The 18,004-nt window shown below is 45.8% G+C and overlaps 1 protein-coding gene across 3 annotated transcripts in view; it reads right to left on the bottom strand.

Moving 5' to 3' along the window:
* Window positions 1–6,586, bottom strand: part of Adcy8 (adenylate cyclase 8) — a 193,557-nt gene extending 186,971 nt beyond the window's left edge. For all 3 annotated transcript variants that reach the window (XM_051202525.1, XM_051202526.1, XM_051202527.1), the window contains exon 1: window positions 5,359–6,586. In XM_051202525.1, coding sequence (XP_051058482.1) covers window positions 5,359–6,315 — 957 coding nt within the window. In that variant the 5' untranslated portion in view covers window positions 6,316–6,586. The remainder of the gene's footprint in view (window positions 1–5,358) is intronic.
* Between the last annotated feature and the right edge of the window lie 11,418 nt (window positions 6,587–18,004).

Raw genomic sequence — 18,004 nt, 5'->3', positions numbered from 1 at the left:
CTCTAGCATCTCAGACAGACAGCAATACAGATCAAATGGATAAACAAAGGACAAAAACAGCAGTTATTGTTTTTAAGCCTGTTTGAATAGTCTGAAAAGTGTACAGAATTAGACGTACTCTGGGTTTAGGAACTGCACACACTAACTGGAGAGGAGCACAGAGCCTTGTCATACCATTTTAACGGGTAGTTTCCGTGTTCTGAAGTGAGTGTTTACCAAGTTAGGGGTGGTTTAAATCTCCTGCCATTCATTGTACATTAAATAGCCATAGAGTCCCTTTATTAGGTTTACGTTAGGGACGAAAGCCCCAGTCTTACAGAGATGTTTGTGTGCACTCGTGTTTAAACTGTGTAAGTGAGAAGCTGTACCTCCATTAGCCTTGCTCTGTTTTTCTCTGAAGTCAGTCCCTCACTTAAGTGACCGGAACTGCACATTTAAACCACAGTTTCTCTCCTAAACCCCAGCTGCTCATGTCACACACCCCTACCTTACCTGACACAATGGCATGCTGTCCTACAGGATTACTGACAGGACTTGGGGAAGTCTAACTGCTTCTCGTTATTTGTCAAGCTCAAAGATCATGGCTTAATTAGTATTTGTCTGGAGGTGGTCTCTGCTGTTTGATGAGCTGTGCCTAAGACAGGAAAGAAATTCCTATCTGACAGCATGACCCTGGACATGGATTAACCCAGATTTGCATACCTGTCTGCATTTGCTCAGAGTTATCTTACAGAAATCACCCCCACTCTACACCTCTACTTGTCTGTTTCACCAAGAGGCACAGGTGACTAATTAGTCACTGTCTGTATCATTTTAGAGCCCCCAAGAGAGAAGCACAATGAAGTCATCTTTTGGTTAAATAATATTGCACTACAGTTTCCCAGTAACTAAATGATTTTGACCACCCTGTGTCTAATGAGCTAAAGATGTGAGGCAACTCTTCTTATTGTCAGCAAGAATTAAAACAGAATAAAATGATAATCACAGGTACAGTGCTTGGAATGTATCTGGCCTATGAAAAAAATCTATCAAATGGAGCCTCATTGTTAATATTTTTATGCATACAATATCATCTTGCAATGCATTTTCTGATGAATGGATTGAACTGGCAGGATAAACAATTGGTTTAAGATAGGGGGAAATATCAACTTCTTAGAGAGAGAAACATATGGATTCCATATGTAGAGTTGACATACATTAAATTGGTGGCTTAAGGGCAGGTCAAAGATCTCCCTGCAACTGAAATTTTTGGGGGTAAAATAAAAAGGGCTTTGCACCTTAAGAGTCTTCATTATTTCTAGCATTACTTGACCCAGAAAAATATGTAGGCAATTTAAGCCATTTTTTATATCTTCCATGAACAATAATCTCTTGTGTGTGTGGTGGGAGGGGGGCAGGTAGTGATGTACTTGCACTGAGTAGAAAGAATTTCTATGCTAGGAAGACTCCTCCCTTGAGTGGGTCTTTTAAGTTATATCTCACAGCCACAGTGCGAAGCAACTTTTGATACAGATTCACAGTGAGGGGCACTGTCACCTCACATAGAGGGTCCGAAGCACAGTGATTGTCCTTCCAAGACACAGATTGGAATTCTTAGGGGTGAAAAACAGTAGCAGCAGATACTCATGGCTTGGATTAGGAAGGCAATTGCTGGCTTGATTATTACTTTTGAAAATGACATTTTTAGTGAAGTGAGACAGTTGGCACGATATTCTCATTTTAATCCCACAAGTCTTGAAAATATGAAGTTAAACCTGAGCCATCCTCTTAAAGGGATTAAGATTAATGTAGAGATGATATTCAAAGAATGTGTGGCCTTCTGTTGACAGATTGGTGTCCAACTGAGAAGAAGGATGAACTCCTTTCAGAGAATCCATGCCCTTCTATCATTCTCCCCCTCTTAATTCCCTTCTGGTTTTTAAATAAATGCTCATTGATGTAACGTATGGCCTATTACTCTCTTGACTAGTGGAAGGGGTCCACCTTACTCTTGATCTGCAGAAAGGTGTTTAGAAGGATGCCCCTAGAAGTTGCTAATGAATGGCTAACATTGCAATTCTAAATGTAATTCTGGCCTTATCATCAGTTAGCTTCCAACCTCGGGGATTCCCCTTTGTTTGCACAAATCTGACCTTCCTTCTTTGAAAGAAGAAACAATGAACAGTATTGTCTACATTCCGTTATCAGTTATAAAGTCAATAAAGTCTCTTTTTTAAAGTAGAATATTGTGCAAATGCCATGCCTGTCTTATACACAAATAACTTAATTGTGTGTGTATATGTGTGTGTGTGTGCATCAATGGAGGGTTCTTTAATACATAGAGAATATGTGAAGTTGAATTTGTGAAGGTGAATATTTTAGGTGCCTACTATATGCCTGGTGACTGTTTAAGTGCTGGGGGCAAAGGCACTCTCTTGCCTTTTAAGTGTGTGTGTGTGTGTGTGTGTGTGTGTGTGTGTGTGTGTGTGTGTGTGTTCTTGTGAGCATTGGGGATTCAGGAAGAAACACAATAAACACAGCAAAGTGATAAGATAATTTCAGACATTGTAGCTGCTGTGCAGGAGCTAAGGCAATGCTATTTATGATAAAGCAATAATAAAGTCATGTATCAGGGATGGGAAGATTGGGGAAAAATTGACCCAGTGTACATATGTAAAAACTCAGTAGTGTGAAAGTTCTTGAGACATTAGAGAGATGGAAAGATGTGGGGAGGATTTAGGACCAGAGCAGAAGAGAAAACGTGAGTGCAAAGGGACACAGCCACTGCGGATTGGGATCTTAGGACTTGTTGCCCAGAGAGGCTCTTACCGAATTTTATGTGATAAGCATGCTAGAAACCAATCCATATTTCTTTAAAGGGGGGGGGGGATGGGAAAGACATAAACCCTTCATCTGCAGTATCTAGGAAGCTTGCGCCTCTAGGGGGCGCCAAAGGAAAAAGTTTAAAGGAATCTGCAGCCCTGAGCTGAAGAACACTGTGATCCAGGTATCTTCAGTCTGGCGAGAGGCTATTCGGCCTAGGAAACCTTATTAAACTGACAACCTGTTCCGAACAGAAAGGTGAACGGGTTAGTTTACATGCGGTTGGTCTTGGTTTCCACTGTTTGGAAGTGGGAAGACACTGAAGTTATTTTTAATCTTCCCCCATCTGGTAGTATTTGAGTAGAGTATCAAACAAATATGGAGCCAGAAATTGCTTGCTGGATTCACTTGGCAAGAAAAACATGCCTATTCTTAGAACTTTGAAGATATCCATAATTTGACACTTAGGGTGTGTTTTTCTAAATACTACCCTGGCATATTTGATGAGGTCTTTCAGCAACATGCACCAAGGAAGGCTACCGTTGAAAGGCAGTGGGCTGTAAATGAGGTTTTCTGTGTGCATCAGCTGTCTGTGGATGCTGGTGAAAACAAGTCAGACTGAGTTAGGTTTTCAAGAAAGAGGGGAGACACGGAAGAAAGGTGAGGGTGCAACAGGGTTTAAAAAAAAAGGACTTGCTGAGGTTTGAACACAGTAAAGAAAATGAAGAGGAGAATGGCAGTACTTGGAAGAAAGTGGATTGACACGCAGTGTCTGTGTTCACGGAATTTGAGATGCAAAGCAGATACACTCGTATTATACAACCTCAGGCAAAGAATATGAGGCCTTGCCAGGTGGTGCTGGTGCACACCTTTAACTCCAGCGCCGGGGAGGTGGAGGCAGACAGATCTCAGTGAGTTCAAGGCCAGCTTGAACTACAAAGCAGATTTCAGGGCAGCCAGGGCTGTTACAGAGAGAAACCCTGTCTCAAAACAAAACAAAACAAAACAAAACAAAACGCAAACAATCAGAAACGCCTTCTTTAGCTGAAACTTTACTGCGCATCTAAAGGCTTCTTGGGATGTTTTGAGAATATATTCAGCGTTGCCTATATTCCAGAAAAGTTCAGCTCTCATTACCCTGCTTCCTGTCTGATGGCCACAACCATGTGCTTTATATCGTCTTTGCTTTTTCTGCAGGACACACTTAAAAAAAAAAAAAAAAGAAAAAATAAAAGCAGCTAACCAGATAAGCCACCTGAGCAAACAGACCAAGTCCTTCATGAAAGGGAAAGGACCCCAAATACAGCCAAAGCCCAGAAGGCAATCAATACTAGGCAAAGCTTTCCAGGGATGCCAGTGACCTACAAACCACCACTCATCCCCAGTAGGGATGTCCATTGCAAGCTCTCCCTGTTCATACGGAGGGGTTTTAATGTGGAATACAGCAGGAGTGAGCAGAGATGTCGAGGACAGGACAAATCCACACGAAATGACCCCTAGCCAAGCACCTCACTGCGGCTTTCTTTCTAAACTGAGCCTGTTGATGCTCCCCCCTGTAAAGGAGAAGCCCCCACACTCACTTTCCCTGCTAAGTACCAGGTATTTGTTAAACAGAGTGTCAGGTCATCAATTAGCAATTGGTTGTAGTGAATTTGAAGAGTAGATTCTTTGTCTACCTTCCCGGGCATAGACAACATGCCCTTTGTCCACACAAGCACATCCATAATTGATGAGGGAGAGGGAAAGACAGGGGAGAAAGGAGAGGGACAGACCTGGAGACTCCGTCTAGGTATTCCATTAAAGTTATCTACATTCAAATGTCCCTTTCAATTAATAAAATCTCCCCTTCGTTGCCAATAGCCAGCCATCCTTGAATTTCTGAGACTTACTTATTTATCCTTCCAGAGGGCTGGGTCTGGGCATTGTAATAGGAGACGAAACCACAGTAGATCCCCAAGGCCACTGAAATTCCCCAAATAAAAATCCTGTCATAGGATTGTGAAGGATTGGGGGAGGACCTATCTATCTATCTATCTATCTATCTATCTATCTATCTATCTTAGATCCAACACCGCAGTTCCTTCTTCAACACAGCTCGAATGCACTCAGAAACAAGCCACTCAGAAACCCCAGCCTAGAGTTCCCGAAGCAACCTGCTGTGAGTCAAGCAAATCAACCCCTTTTAAATGTAGGGACTTCACCCCATCTCTCCCCTGCTCCAGTGCCTATGGGCTCAGGGTGACAGTGTGTGTGGCAAAAAGATTTTTTTTCCCCCAGCTGCTGTTAGGGGAGAATTAACAAACCAGACTGGACGAGTAAAGTTAGTAGTCAGTAGAAGAGTCAAGATAGCGGCCATTTAGTTCCTCTCATCCTGAGGCTTGAAGCACCGCCCCCCCCCCACCCCATACACACACCCCAGCACCTGCCCAGCCACACCGCAACGGAAGGACGCCCAAAGCCTAAGTAAGCTTGGGGAGCAGACTCACAACAGAGTCTAGAAGTTATTTCTAAATAGTCCAAGGGGTGGAGCGGGAAAGCAAGGCAAGCAGGAGTTACCTGGTTGATGGAAAAGACCGCTAGCCTGGGTATGAGCACTTGAAGGGTGACTTGCAACAGTGATGTGCTCAGGCCCGCGAGGATGGCCCAGGTGAGGGGCAGCGGAAGCATGCTGTAGGTGGCGAAGAGTGTAAAGAGCACATAGCCTATGCCATCTCCCAGAAGCCCATAGCCCAGGCCCGCTGCTAGGATCTGGGTGGTCATAGCTACCCAAGTGACCACTCCGCTGTATTGCAGGTAGGTGTGCGAAGTGGTTTCCTTCCTGACCACCACGAGGGCGCAGATCACCACCTCGATGCCGGTGAAGAAGCCCAGCAGGATGCCCTTGAGCGGGTCCATGGGGGCCGAGGCCAGGCTCAAGTGGAGGACCAAGAGGGTGAGTTTGGTGAGCACATCCAGCACGTTCATAACTACCTCCGATTTGCGCCTCTGGCCCAGGAAATAGCGTTGGTAGAGGCGCTCCAGATCCCGAGACTTGAAGGAGTTGCGTAGGGTAGGGAAAATGACCCCTCGGTAGCTGTAGCCCCCATTGAGGAAGAAATCCGAGTTGCTCGGGGCACAGTCAAGGTGCAGGAAGCCCAGGTCGCCCCCGCCCCCGCTGCCACTGGCACTGGCACTGCCGCTCCCGCTGCGTTCTGGGAAGACTTTGGTGCCTCCGGTGTTGTGCGCTCGCTCTCCTGGGCCCAGGGAATAGAGCGGCAACGCCGACTCGCCAGACAGCTGCGGCGCGTGGTGGTTGGGTCCGCTGCCCGCAGGGTTCGAGGCTTTGCGGGAGCCCCCGCCGCCACCGCCTCGGTGCCCGTGGATGAAGCGCTGCTCGGTGATGTGCCGCACCGCCGTCTGCCACAGCAGCCGCTGCGGCCGGGAACCGCTCCCGCCGTCGCCGGCCGGGGGCGTCGGGTGGATGGTGTAGAGTTCCTCGCTGCCGCTCAGGCAGTGCACATCCGAGAGCTCCATGGCTCGGCTCCGCAGGGAGGGAGGCGCAGAAATTGGTGGTGCCAGTTGGGGGTGGGGGCTCCTAAAGACCCAAAGGCCCTCTTGGCAGGGATCCCTTCTCCCCTAGGCTGCTCGATTGCAGGAGCCCTGAACAGGGCCCCCACAGGTCAAGTCATAGTGCTCCCGGGAGCGAGGGACTCCTGGTAGATGGCAGCGGACCCTTGAGTCCCGGCGAGCCACCTTCCCGCCAATCAGCACAGCTTGGATACGCAGTGACAGCGGTGGCGATTTGTCTGCGAATTTCTCGGTGCTCGGAGCCACGCAGTCCCTTCTGCGCTCAAGCTCCTTGGCTGGTTTTAGGCTCAGCGTCTTGGCGCAGTCTTCGCTGTCCAAGAGGCGCCCCGGCGCCGCGCTTCTGCTGAGCGTCGGGCGGGTCCTGGCTGCGGCACTGAGCTCTGGACGCCCACGTCTCGGCGGCTACCGAAGGGCTGGCCAAGGGTGACCGATAGCTAGGCTGGGTGCTAAGTTAGTAGCTGTGGCTGCAATCATCGCCCTTCGGATAACTCCATTGCTCCGGCATGGGGAGCCGGGGCGGAGCTGGAGGCGGGCGCAGTGAGGCGGGAGGTGTGGGTGATGGTGAGGTGGCAGGGAGCCCCGCGGGAGGGCAGGAGAGAGGTGGTAGCCTCAGCGCTAACGAGTCACCAAACAGTTAATTTGGAGGTGTGCTGGAGCTCTCTCTTCGGTTCCTTCTTGGTTGTCTCCACTTGCAGAGCGAATACTGGCAGCGCGGGTTCTGGGCCGATGCATTCCTCAAGGAGGATGGTGGCGGGGCGCTAGCCCCAGGGTCCCAGCCTCCGCTACAGGACAAGGTCACCGCTGCTAGCAGCGATTCTGAGGGGTCGGAGCACACGATTCCCATTCCCTTCACTTCGCTCTTTGGAGTCCATTGGGCCTGCCCGGACCTAGGGGGTTGAGGGGAAAGAAAGAACAAGTGGGCAGGGCTGCAAAGCCAACAGCTGTGTAGGAAGAGAAGCCACTGGCGCCGAATCCTGAACCTGAGAACCGAGACTTGGCGGGTGAGGCGGTAGGCGAAAGATTTGGGCGAGATGAGAGGCTCCAGGCCGAGTGGAAGTCGACGAAATGCCTCCGGATCCGGGGAAGCGCGGGGCCACTCCGGCGCTCTGAACCACGCAGCGGGACCAGAGGCTGGGAGGAATTTGGAGACCTGTCAGAGCGGCCAGACACCCGCGGCGACTTAAACCCGCCCCCACTCCAAACCACGCCCCCGGAACCCGGAATGGGGGGGGGGAGGGATGAGAGGTGTGGGGGCTGGGACGCGGCGGCACCCAGATCCGCACAGGATGCCCCAGGTTTTGAAGGCCTGCACCGTTGGATCGGGCGGGCGTGGGCGACAGCCCCGGGCCTGGCTGCGCGCTACGGTGAGCGCTCCAGCTGGCCGCTCCCGCTGCCGGTTCCTCCGCGGTTCTTTTTTAAGCACTGGCTCCTGTCCTTGGCAGGTGCAGAGCCAGGATTGTAGGCCGCTTTGCCCACGAACTCCTAAAGACCAGAGGCATGCAGTAGAGGGGCTCATCTCCGACCTCCCCACTCGAGAGTGATGTGGTATGTTTGTGCGAGCGTGTAGTGTGTGCGAGCGTGTAGTGTGTGTGTGCGTGTGTGTGTGTTTAACGCCAACTTTCAGGTTAAAAACAAAATGCTCCCAAGAAGCTGCAATCATAGTAGTGAGCTACCTCCCACGAGTCCCCTCTCTGGTCTGGAGGGAAGAGGCACCGGGCATTAAGATGGGGGCGTGGTCTGCACGTTTGGGACGCTAAATGTGTCAAGGCTTAGAGGAGAGGCGCAAAAGGCCTGCCAGGAGAGCAGGATTCCCACCTGCTGAGGCACCCCGAGAGGGTCGCTGACAAAACCCTTGCCCTGCAGGGGTCTCTGCCTGCATTAGCGTCCAGCCCAGTGGAGTTCTTGGGTACCAGCCGTGCTGCCGGCACCGGGTAGTAGTGCTAGTCTGGAACCCGAATGCAGGTGGTGGAAGTCTTGGTGGCCATCACCTCTGCCAGAGCGACTGCGGCTGCAGCCAATAAAGCCTGGGTCCTGAACAGTCAGCTGATGGCTAATGACGTCAGGCTCTGGGCGCTTTCGCACTCCCCCCCCCACCTCCTGTGGCGTCCCATGAATGCCTAAATGACCTGGCTAAGCCATCCCCTCGTCACCATTCCCCCATGGGAGATGGCGTTTGGCCTTCCTCTACTGGAGACAAACTCCCAGTCCTAATAAAAGCAGCTTTTCCTGTGGGGTCAGAGCGCTCTCCTCCCAACCCCCACAAACCATTCCCGGGGTTGTTCGTAGCCGCTATGCCCCAGAAACCTGTGTGTTTTGATGTTTTCACTCTCCTTTTCAAGCTTTGCAGGTCACCTGCTTTGCATAGAGCATCCACAAAGAACAGGGCAAAAGTCCTTTAATCCCTCCACCACCCCCCACCCCCGTTCCTAAGTCCCACATTGCTGGAATTTGGTGCACTAACTTGAGAAGATTGTTCAAGAGAGCATTCAGAAGTTGAATTTTAAACAGAAAGGAAACTGATTGTGTTTTCAGCTCAGTTTGGTATATTAATCTGTTAACTGGAAGGATCTCTCAGAGTGGCTCCTTGACCCTGGGGAGATAGAAGTTAAGAGTAAAGCATCTCAGAAAATGGTCCTGTTGTCTAGATCTTAATGAAACCAAAGTCGAAATTAGTTGGGACAGTTTACTTCTGTTCAGATTCTTGGACTCAGGCTTTCCTGGACCTTCTGGAATTCTGGGGTGGGTAGTCTTTCGATTTGAAGGAGAGGGGAGGAGAGGGGTTTAAACATGAAGAGTTTTGCTGGCAGAGGTAGCATTGTGGCTTTTCCCCTCTGGAGGGTGTTGGCCCAGGTTACAAGAGCCAGGGACCATCTCAGCAGAGTGACTGAGAAGTTCGCCATTTCTGCTGCTTACTTGTTTCTCCTTGAAGCCTGGGGATTCAGCCTGGATCAATGAGAGGTTGAAGGCAGATGGAACTTTCCTGCAAAAATCCTCCTCGAACCTGGACGCTTCCCAGGATGATTTATTCAGCAGCAAAAGGAGGTAGGCCGAAGAGGGGGAGGCTGGGCCCAGTCAGATAAAATGACTCAGGTTGACGAATGAGCATAGCCTGAGGTGAGGCAGGGTTAAACTCCCAGCATTTCATGAAGTCAGAGGCAGGAGCAAATGCAGGAAGAAAATATCACATCTGCCCAATGACCTTCCCTTTCTTATGAGGGTACTTACTGTCTCAGGCTATTGTAAGGCGAGGAAGCTGCTAGCACGAGAGTATTCAAATGGGATTTTCCTTGCTGAGAGGACACAGAGCTATTCAGCCCCAAAAGCGTTCTTTTCTTGAATGAGAACTTTGGTTGAACACAAATACTATACTTGTTTTGTAATAAGCCAACCACCAAATGATTTATTACTTAAAACAATCCATCCCAAGCCATTGTGTTAGGTCCAGGGTGGGACTTTTGAGTGTGCTGTCATTTATCTTTACATACATACTAGGGCAGCCTCTACTGTGATCCAGAGACAATATTTTGAGATTTAATTTTTTTGTTTATAATGACTATTTCCCTTTTTTTGGACCACCCCCTCACCTTTCTCCCCTAAAATAACTACACAGCCCATTGTTCAAAGCCCAGGCAGGGACATCTCTGCAAAAGTCCTTTAAAAACCATGAATGGTGTCTTCCTATATCATCTGGTAGTCTGTTTTGGGAACACTGGTGTAGCTTCTACTGCAGGGACTAGACATCATCCCTTCATCCCTGAATCTCCATTTCTGTTGCTTCTCCTGGTGAAATAGCGCCTAAACATTCCTTTTTGCCATATCTCTTGGCTTTGAGACAATAGCAAGGACAGTAATGATATTTCAGTCCCCATCAGCTGTCGAATTTCCCCCAAGTCCTTCACGAATATCTCATTTAATCATCCTAGAAATTCTGTGAGTCAGGCCTCAGAGCTGACGCTAAGGCTTCTTGTAGCTAAATACCTTTCCCAGAGGGTCATGCTTAGTTACATTTGGATGATCTCAACCCCAGACACACATACTTAATAGAAGTTCTGCCATTGTCATATCATAATGATATGATAACCAATAATGACTAATTGAAGCAGAACTGGTAGAAGTGAAAATATTAAATGTAAGTTGCTTTTCCAAAGGCAAATTAAGGGCTTTATCAGATTTTTAGATGGAGAGAAATCAGTTAGGTTAAGTCCAAATGGCAGATGAATGTAGCAGAACACAGTCTTGTTTGGATGTGTGTGGAAGAAGGCTTAGTATTTTTGGCTTACTTCAAGGCATATACCCACACTATTTTTATAATTGTGAAAAAAAAAACCATCAGATTTTCACATATTGGATTTAGCCCAAACAATTGACTTAGTCTATTTTATTTCATTGGGGTGGTTTCATGGTGAGAAAAAGTCTTTTGCATCTTTGGAAAATAACATTTGTGATATTGATGCCTGCCACTGACTACATTTACAGTAGCTATATTTAAGAAAAAGAAATTGGACCTCTCCTCCAGAATTTCCTCAGGCTTCCTAGCTTGCTTATATTCACACACAGGGTTAGATTCTAGAAGACCTGTGCCCTGTGTCAAATGCCCACAGAAAGCCTGGCCCTTACTGAAGACATTAAATATTTACATGTAAAAGAAAAGTTGGACTGAATTCAACTAGAGAGATCTTGTTTCTAAAGGATGGTGTTTGTGACAGGGCAACTTCCCAAGTCAGAAGTCCCGAAGGAAGATGACATGTCTGCCTCCCCTAGAAAGCTGCTATAAAGAGATACCAACAATATCTCTGCCTTGACAGAACTCTTGGAGAAGCCATGTCTAGAGTTCACTATGGAAAGGTCTGCATCTAAAGTTCACTCAGGCATAGTATCTGAAATGTAGCACAATGTATGGTAGAGGAATAAAGCATCAGCTTTACTCTGCATTTTCTCTTTCTTGAAAGATACAAGAGTAAACAAAGTATCTGTAGACACTTCGGTGTTAATGTGAACTCCAACTCATTTAAATTAGATTTTGGTGCCAGAAAGAAGAAAGGTGTCTCATCAGTAAGGAAACTGTTCCAAGACAGGAAAGGCAGAACTCAAGGTGCAGTAAGGCGAGTACCAGACGGGCCTCCAAGGCAGACAGACTTAAACATTTTCTCTGCTTCCTAAAAGACCTGTGGTTTAACCAGAGGGTGAGATAACTGTGATTTCATTGTGACACCATTGCTGAGATTCTAAAATTAAAAGAACACACACAGGCACATGCGCACAGGGTTAAGAAACAGGGAGGGGGAGGGAAGAGGGGGCAGAGGGAGGGCATACGGGAGGGACAGCTAAAACTAAGGGCCATCTGAGGGATTGTATGAAAACCTACTACAGTGAATATAAACATATATGTAAATATATATACATATATGTGTGTGTGTATGCATGTATGTGTGTGTATGTCTATACACACATACACACACACACACACACATATTCATGCCTCCTGCCCTTTTATCTTTTTGTTCCTCTAGTTCCTCTGGCTCCCTCAACAAATTAAGTAGGTCCTACCCACTAAGAATTAGTGCTGCCCATATGTTCATGGTGTGGAGCCATCTACTGAAGCATGGGGTACCCACCCACACAAGGAAAGACGATTTTCCCTCCCCCTGCAGCTATTAAGTACAAGTATCTTCTCAGTTAGAGGTGGAACTGTATAAGCTCTTCCCCAGGACATGCTGGGAATTTGCCTGGTTTAATCCTTTGCAGGTAACCACAGCTTTTTTTTTTTTTTTTGTTTCATGGGTTTGTTTCATGCCATATCCGGAAAGACAGCAATTCACAGCACTTCCCCCCACCCTCTGGCTCTTACATTGTTTCCATCTCTTGTTCCTTGAGATTCCCTGAGGGGCGTGTGTATGTGTGTGTGTGTTGTGTGTGTGTTTGTGTGTGTATGTGTGTGATGTGTGTCTGTGTGTGGTGTGTGTGTGTGTGTGTGTGTGTGTGTGGTGTGTGTGTGTGTGTGTGTGTGTGTGTGTGTGTGTGTGTTCATTAGAGCTGAGCACATGAGCACTTAGTCCCTTATCTTTGTGGTCATGTCATGTAACTCTCCGTTCACTGCTGCCCACCACAAAAAGAATCTTTTCTGGCCAAGGTTGAGAGTAGCTCTAGTCTACAGGTAGAAACATAAATATTCAAAAGGCCATTGGACAGCCTGACCATTAAGCAAACGATGCCACCCTATGACATTTTATAGGCTTACCCTTTGTCTCGTCTGCTGACACAGCACATTGCCCTTCCAGAGGCCATTATTTAGGACCCACATACTGTCTTCTCTCTGCTTTTAGGCTAGGAGTAGACCTCGATTTCCAAGACCATTTCTTTTTCTTTCATTTTTTTTTCCTGGACACTCATATACTCTTGTGTATCTCGTCACTTCCTGCCCCTGTAAAACCTTACTGTTTTAGTTTCAGATTAAGATTTGGGGACCGGAAACCAGAAGGAAGGAAGCACTTTTGCCCCTCCTTTCTGGAAGTGATTGACAGGTTGTTTCAATGAAAGGCAGGAAGAGGTCCTGCACAGGGGAGTTCTCGAACTGTCCTCATGATTACAGAGTGTATACAAACTTCCTAGAGCTCGATCATTTTTCACAGATCAGGGTACACACCACTTAAGGGATTGTTTATGCCATCAACATTCTGGTTCAAATTCATGCAGAATGTATAAGTAAAACAGAAAAAAAATGTTCACACTTCTGTGATATTGTATGTGGGCAACACTCCCCCCCAATTTTGTAATATTATTTTTTATTTCATTTTTCATTCCAACCACAGTCCTCCTTCCCACCCCTCTTCCTCCTGCTCCTCACCTCCTCCCATCCCCCTCCCTTCCCCCCAGCCCATCCCCAGCTCACCCCTCCTCATGAGGAGTCAATGTAGTCTGGCACAATAGGTTGGGGCAGGATCAGGCCTCTTCCATGCACTGAGACTGATCATGGCAACCCACTACAGGGAGTGGGCAAATTTTAATGTACACATTCTTCCTCGGAAGTGAATAACTTCCAGATAACGTGACAAAATTCTAGAAAAAGATATTTTCTCAAACTCTCAAGGTTTCATTTCCCCAAGTCTGTACAACATGAGGTGTGGCTTCACACAAAATAGATTTAATGTTTGGGCCTTTGTTACCTAATTTTGGATGAAACAGATTTGCATAGTAAGAACCATGTGCATATCCACACACATAGCTGTGTGTCTTGGGCATGAGATAAAGTAAATTTTGCCATGCAGGTTGCTATTTTTTAAAAAAAATGTTTAGGAAGTCTCAAGCCCTGAGATCCTAATTGGAATTTAACTTTGGTGAGGTCAGTTAGCTTTGTCTCTCTCCTGGACAAAATTCCCAGAAAACCTGAGAAATTTGTTAAACTGTTATACTTTGACAATATGGCGCAAAGATAGTAGTTTTCTAGTTTTTTTGTTTGTTTTATTTTGTTCTGTTTGAAAATTGAAAACTGAAGGACAAGCAAAGAAAGTCCTGGCTTGTAACATGAGTAATATAAACCCAGAGACAGATATTGGGGTTCAAGCTGAAGATCAGAAAAGCAAAGCAACCAGCCACTAGCTCTTATCTCTACCTCAAACCAAAATGTGTGATCCTGTCTCCATGAATCCAAAAAGCAATGCTCTGAGTTCCTGTCTCCTGTCTTATATTCCTTTCTCTGCCCAGCCAAATCACTTCTGTCTCCACCTCCCTAGAGCTGGGATTAAAGACATGGGATCCCAAGTGCTGGGATTAAAGATGTGAACTGTTATACTTTTGGATGGATTCACTCAGGTGGTCTTGAACTCACAGCAATCCATCTGTCTCTGGCTCCTGAGTCCTGGGATTAAAGTTGTGTACCACTACTGTCTGGCCTCTATGGCTTGTGGCTGGCTTTGCACTCTGAGCCCTCAGGAAAGCTTTATTAAATCATGCATAATTTATCACCATACTTGCATGGGGAGTCTACCCAGAAAATGCTCAACTGACCAGATAACTTTTCCCAGGCATCCACCAGACAGCTGCCTGCAGAATGGATTTCCAACTAACTGTCTTCTGTTCCCTATAGCTGTGCTGATGTTTCTTATTTTTGGCTACTGTCCTCTCTCACTTAGATAATTTCAACAGAGACTCTTAACATGTTTCTAGCTATAGTCTGCCTCCTTTTCCCAGTGCTTGTGATTATTCTAAATTAAAAATATGATCACACCACTTTTTTTTTAACACTTGGAAAATAGCACATAACATAAAATTCACCTTCCCAATGGTTTTTAAGTATGCAGTAAGATACTGCCAGCTGCAAGCACATTGTTGAGCAATTCCTAGTTCTCACCCCCACAGCCCTGCAAAACTGAAATGTTATAGATATTAAAGATCAAGGCTCCTCCTCCCCACAGCCCATCAAGTCCCTGTGATGCTTGCAACACTGCAAAGTCCCAGTTTACTTGTCAAAGCTGGAGATTGATTTTCCCTCCAGCCCCATCTCTCATTACTTTCTTGGCTTCAGCTTCATCCAGTTCTCCAGATAGATTTATCTTGTTGTCTCTTTTCCCTCTCTGTACTTGCTCTTCTGCTGTTAGCATAGGTATTACTCTCTCTAACAAGCACTCCATGACTTTCCATGTCAGAGGGAGATGCCTTTATAAATTATATCTGCCTCGCCTACAACTAATGGGAATCACCATTAATAAAAATGTCTTAGATAAATAGGAATTTGATTTTTGTAGACAGAAAGGATGGTGGATGCAAGGAGGAAGTCAATCATATCAAACATTTTGTGCTCGCAGAAATGTTGGCCCTCCATTTGGGACAATTCCAGCTCTTTAAGCATTCATTTTTCCTCTTGTCTTATAGAAATATAAAACAGGTTTAGGAACAAAGCTAAGAAGTTAAAAAATTATTTTAAAAAGCATGTAGAAGAATTTCATAGACAGCTCACTGGTCAACACTGTTGTTGTGTGCTTTCCTCAAACTCTGGAACATCCTAGTGATCAGGAAAGCTAGAAAGATGTTGGGACTGGGGCTCAACTAGCATCAGACATCTTTATACCCCCAGTAGAGCTCTGCCTTTGACTGCTTGTGGCAGTCTGATTCCAAGATGATCCCAAAGATTACCCATTGTGTGGGATCTTTCAGTTCTGAAGAGCAACAGAGATGGTAGTGTGTTACTTCCAAGGCTGTCACAAAACCTTGCTTTCTTGAAGTGTCAAACTTGGGTGAGACAGCCATCCTGTTGGATACTCACACTGCCTTCCAGAGAAATTCATGTGATGAGAAACTGAGGCCTCACATCCACAGCCAGCAAAAAGCTAGTATTCTCCCGGGGCAGCCATTTGATCAAATCATGCCTCAAGTGAATTTTCCAGCCCCATTCAGGCAACAGGATCAGTCTGGCTAAAGCTATTAGCTAGACTTTAGCTTCATAAGAGATTCTTAACTGAGTCTGCATGCACTCATCTCCCCAGTAAGATCATAAATATGGATTTTAAGCTCCTAAATTTGGGGGTCATTTATTATGCAGTTAGTAAGTTAGAAAAAAAATGTACTGACTTGCTCATTGGGCTATAATCTTCAAGAAAAACAAATACCACAGGCAGCAATTAACACAACCCTGAGTCATGTGGTAATAATAATGTCAAGAATACTTCTTTTTTAGGTTTTATCCATTTCATATAGGAAGGAGAAATTTTGTGTGCTCTTAACAATTTATTAAAATTTTAATATAGTGACTAGAAGGGCAGTATGCAATTGTGATCAATTCTAAATACTAAAGCCATTCCTATTTTGTACTTCTTGCAACTAACCAATGCATTAATTAACTCAATGACAGATAGGAACATATCATGGAGTTATGGAGGAGATATTTACCCAAGACTTTGAATGATGGATAGGCAAAGACATCTATTAATTAATAGCTATTAAGTAAAGGACAAGAGAACTTATCCCTTCTCATCACTGCATTGTACCTTGTAACTAGAGTGTTTTCCTGCCTGTCCCTTAGCTGCCCCAAATGGGTCTCACTAAGGAGCTGCACCTCCAACAGATGACTGACTGACCTTTGACCACCACTCTTCAGATGCACACTCTCTAAACCTCCCCTCAAGCAGTCTTTGCTTAGTTCTTGTTTAGCATATTGCATCATCTGCGGCGACCCATTGCCCTATTGGCTTCTCTGTTTCCATCTTCTATGCTAGGGAATGAGATCTGTAAAGGCATATGCTGTTCTTTATGAGTTTACCTCCCCACATTGGTTGCCAGTAATAGAATCTTAGTTTGGAATGGATGAATGTATGAACCAAGAATGGCTCATATGTTCTAACCGTGTGACTGCTGAATCTGAGGTAGGTAAACGAAGTAGCTAGCCAGATTAGGAGAAAAAGATTGACACAACAAGAATTTGAGCAGAGAAAAACCTCAGAAGAAGGACCACAAGGGCTGAATCTGTATGTCCTCACTGGTGACCTCAGAGGGCTAAGTCTATCATTAAGTCATCCTTCGAAAATAAAGATGATGAGGGGGTCAGAACATTTATTATACTGGACTTAGTGTTAGCATTTTCTTGCATTCATTTCAGCAAGCTACTTGGAATACATTCCTCCACTCAAATCATATTCTTCCACTCAAACGTGCTTTGTAGGAGAATTGCTTCCAACCTTTCTCCAAAGATCAAGAGGGCACTACTATATTGGCTTACAAGTAAAGAGTGTATGTATCTAAATAACTAGCTTAAATAGATCACCTTTTCTCCAGGTAGTTAGTTTCAAGCAGTGTGAGTCAGAATCTCACAGGTGCTTAGGAAGAAAATTTTCTGAAGTCTCGGTGGTTAAGGTGTCTGCTCTCAGTCTTTGGTAGCTGCTCTGGCTTTCTAGAAGAAGCAAAGGCTTTGCTCCATGTCACCCTCTTGGCAGCCTTCATTTCCACGCCCTTGGCTCTAATTGGATCACTCGATCATGGAAAACTGCAAAGAAAGCAGGAGGAAGTGAGACACTTGATGGCTGTAACTGATCTACACCTTCACACTCAACCAATGTGTTGTGAGACTTCTACCTGGGGCTACACTGTGGCACAGAACCATGAAACTGGCTTCCCGGTAGCTGATAATGTGTATTTAAAACAATTAAAGAAAAAGAATAAAAGTCTCTAAGCAGCATAGAAAGTAAAACATCTTTCAGGCTTATTTATAGTTCAGTTAAGACTGTGCTTGTTCAGTATACAAACAGCATTTCCCAAGTGCGATTGTGAGCTGTTTCCAATTCCCAGTGCTGTCAATACAACTCGTAAAGTAGGAGACATCAAGGCAGAAAGGCTGGGGGCTTGCTTTTCTCCTCTTCCTCCTATTTTATGCATATTCCTCTCTAGTGTGTTAATAAAAAGATCTTGTTACAGAAATGAACAAGAAAAACCCGTACCACTTTTTGACTTTGAAAGCTATTCTTGTGTCCTACATAGTCTTCTAATTCCCTATCTCACAAGACATCCAGAAAGTCTCCCACCCACTGCTTCTGGTAAAACTTGGGTTTTCAAAGGGAAGAATGAGGAGGAGTGGGAAAAGTTGGAACACACACATGCATACACACACACACACACTCACACACACACTCACACACACTCACACACACAC

This window comes from Phodopus roborovskii, unplaced genomic scaffold (assembly GCF_943737965.1).
Source record: "Phodopus roborovskii unplaced genomic scaffold, PHOROB, whole genome shotgun sequence".
NCBI lineage: Eukaryota > Metazoa > Chordata > Mammalia > Rodentia > Cricetidae > Phodopus > Phodopus roborovskii.
The sequence above is the reverse complement of the archived record's forward strand: the minus strand, read 5'-3'. Positions and strand labels throughout refer to the sequence as shown.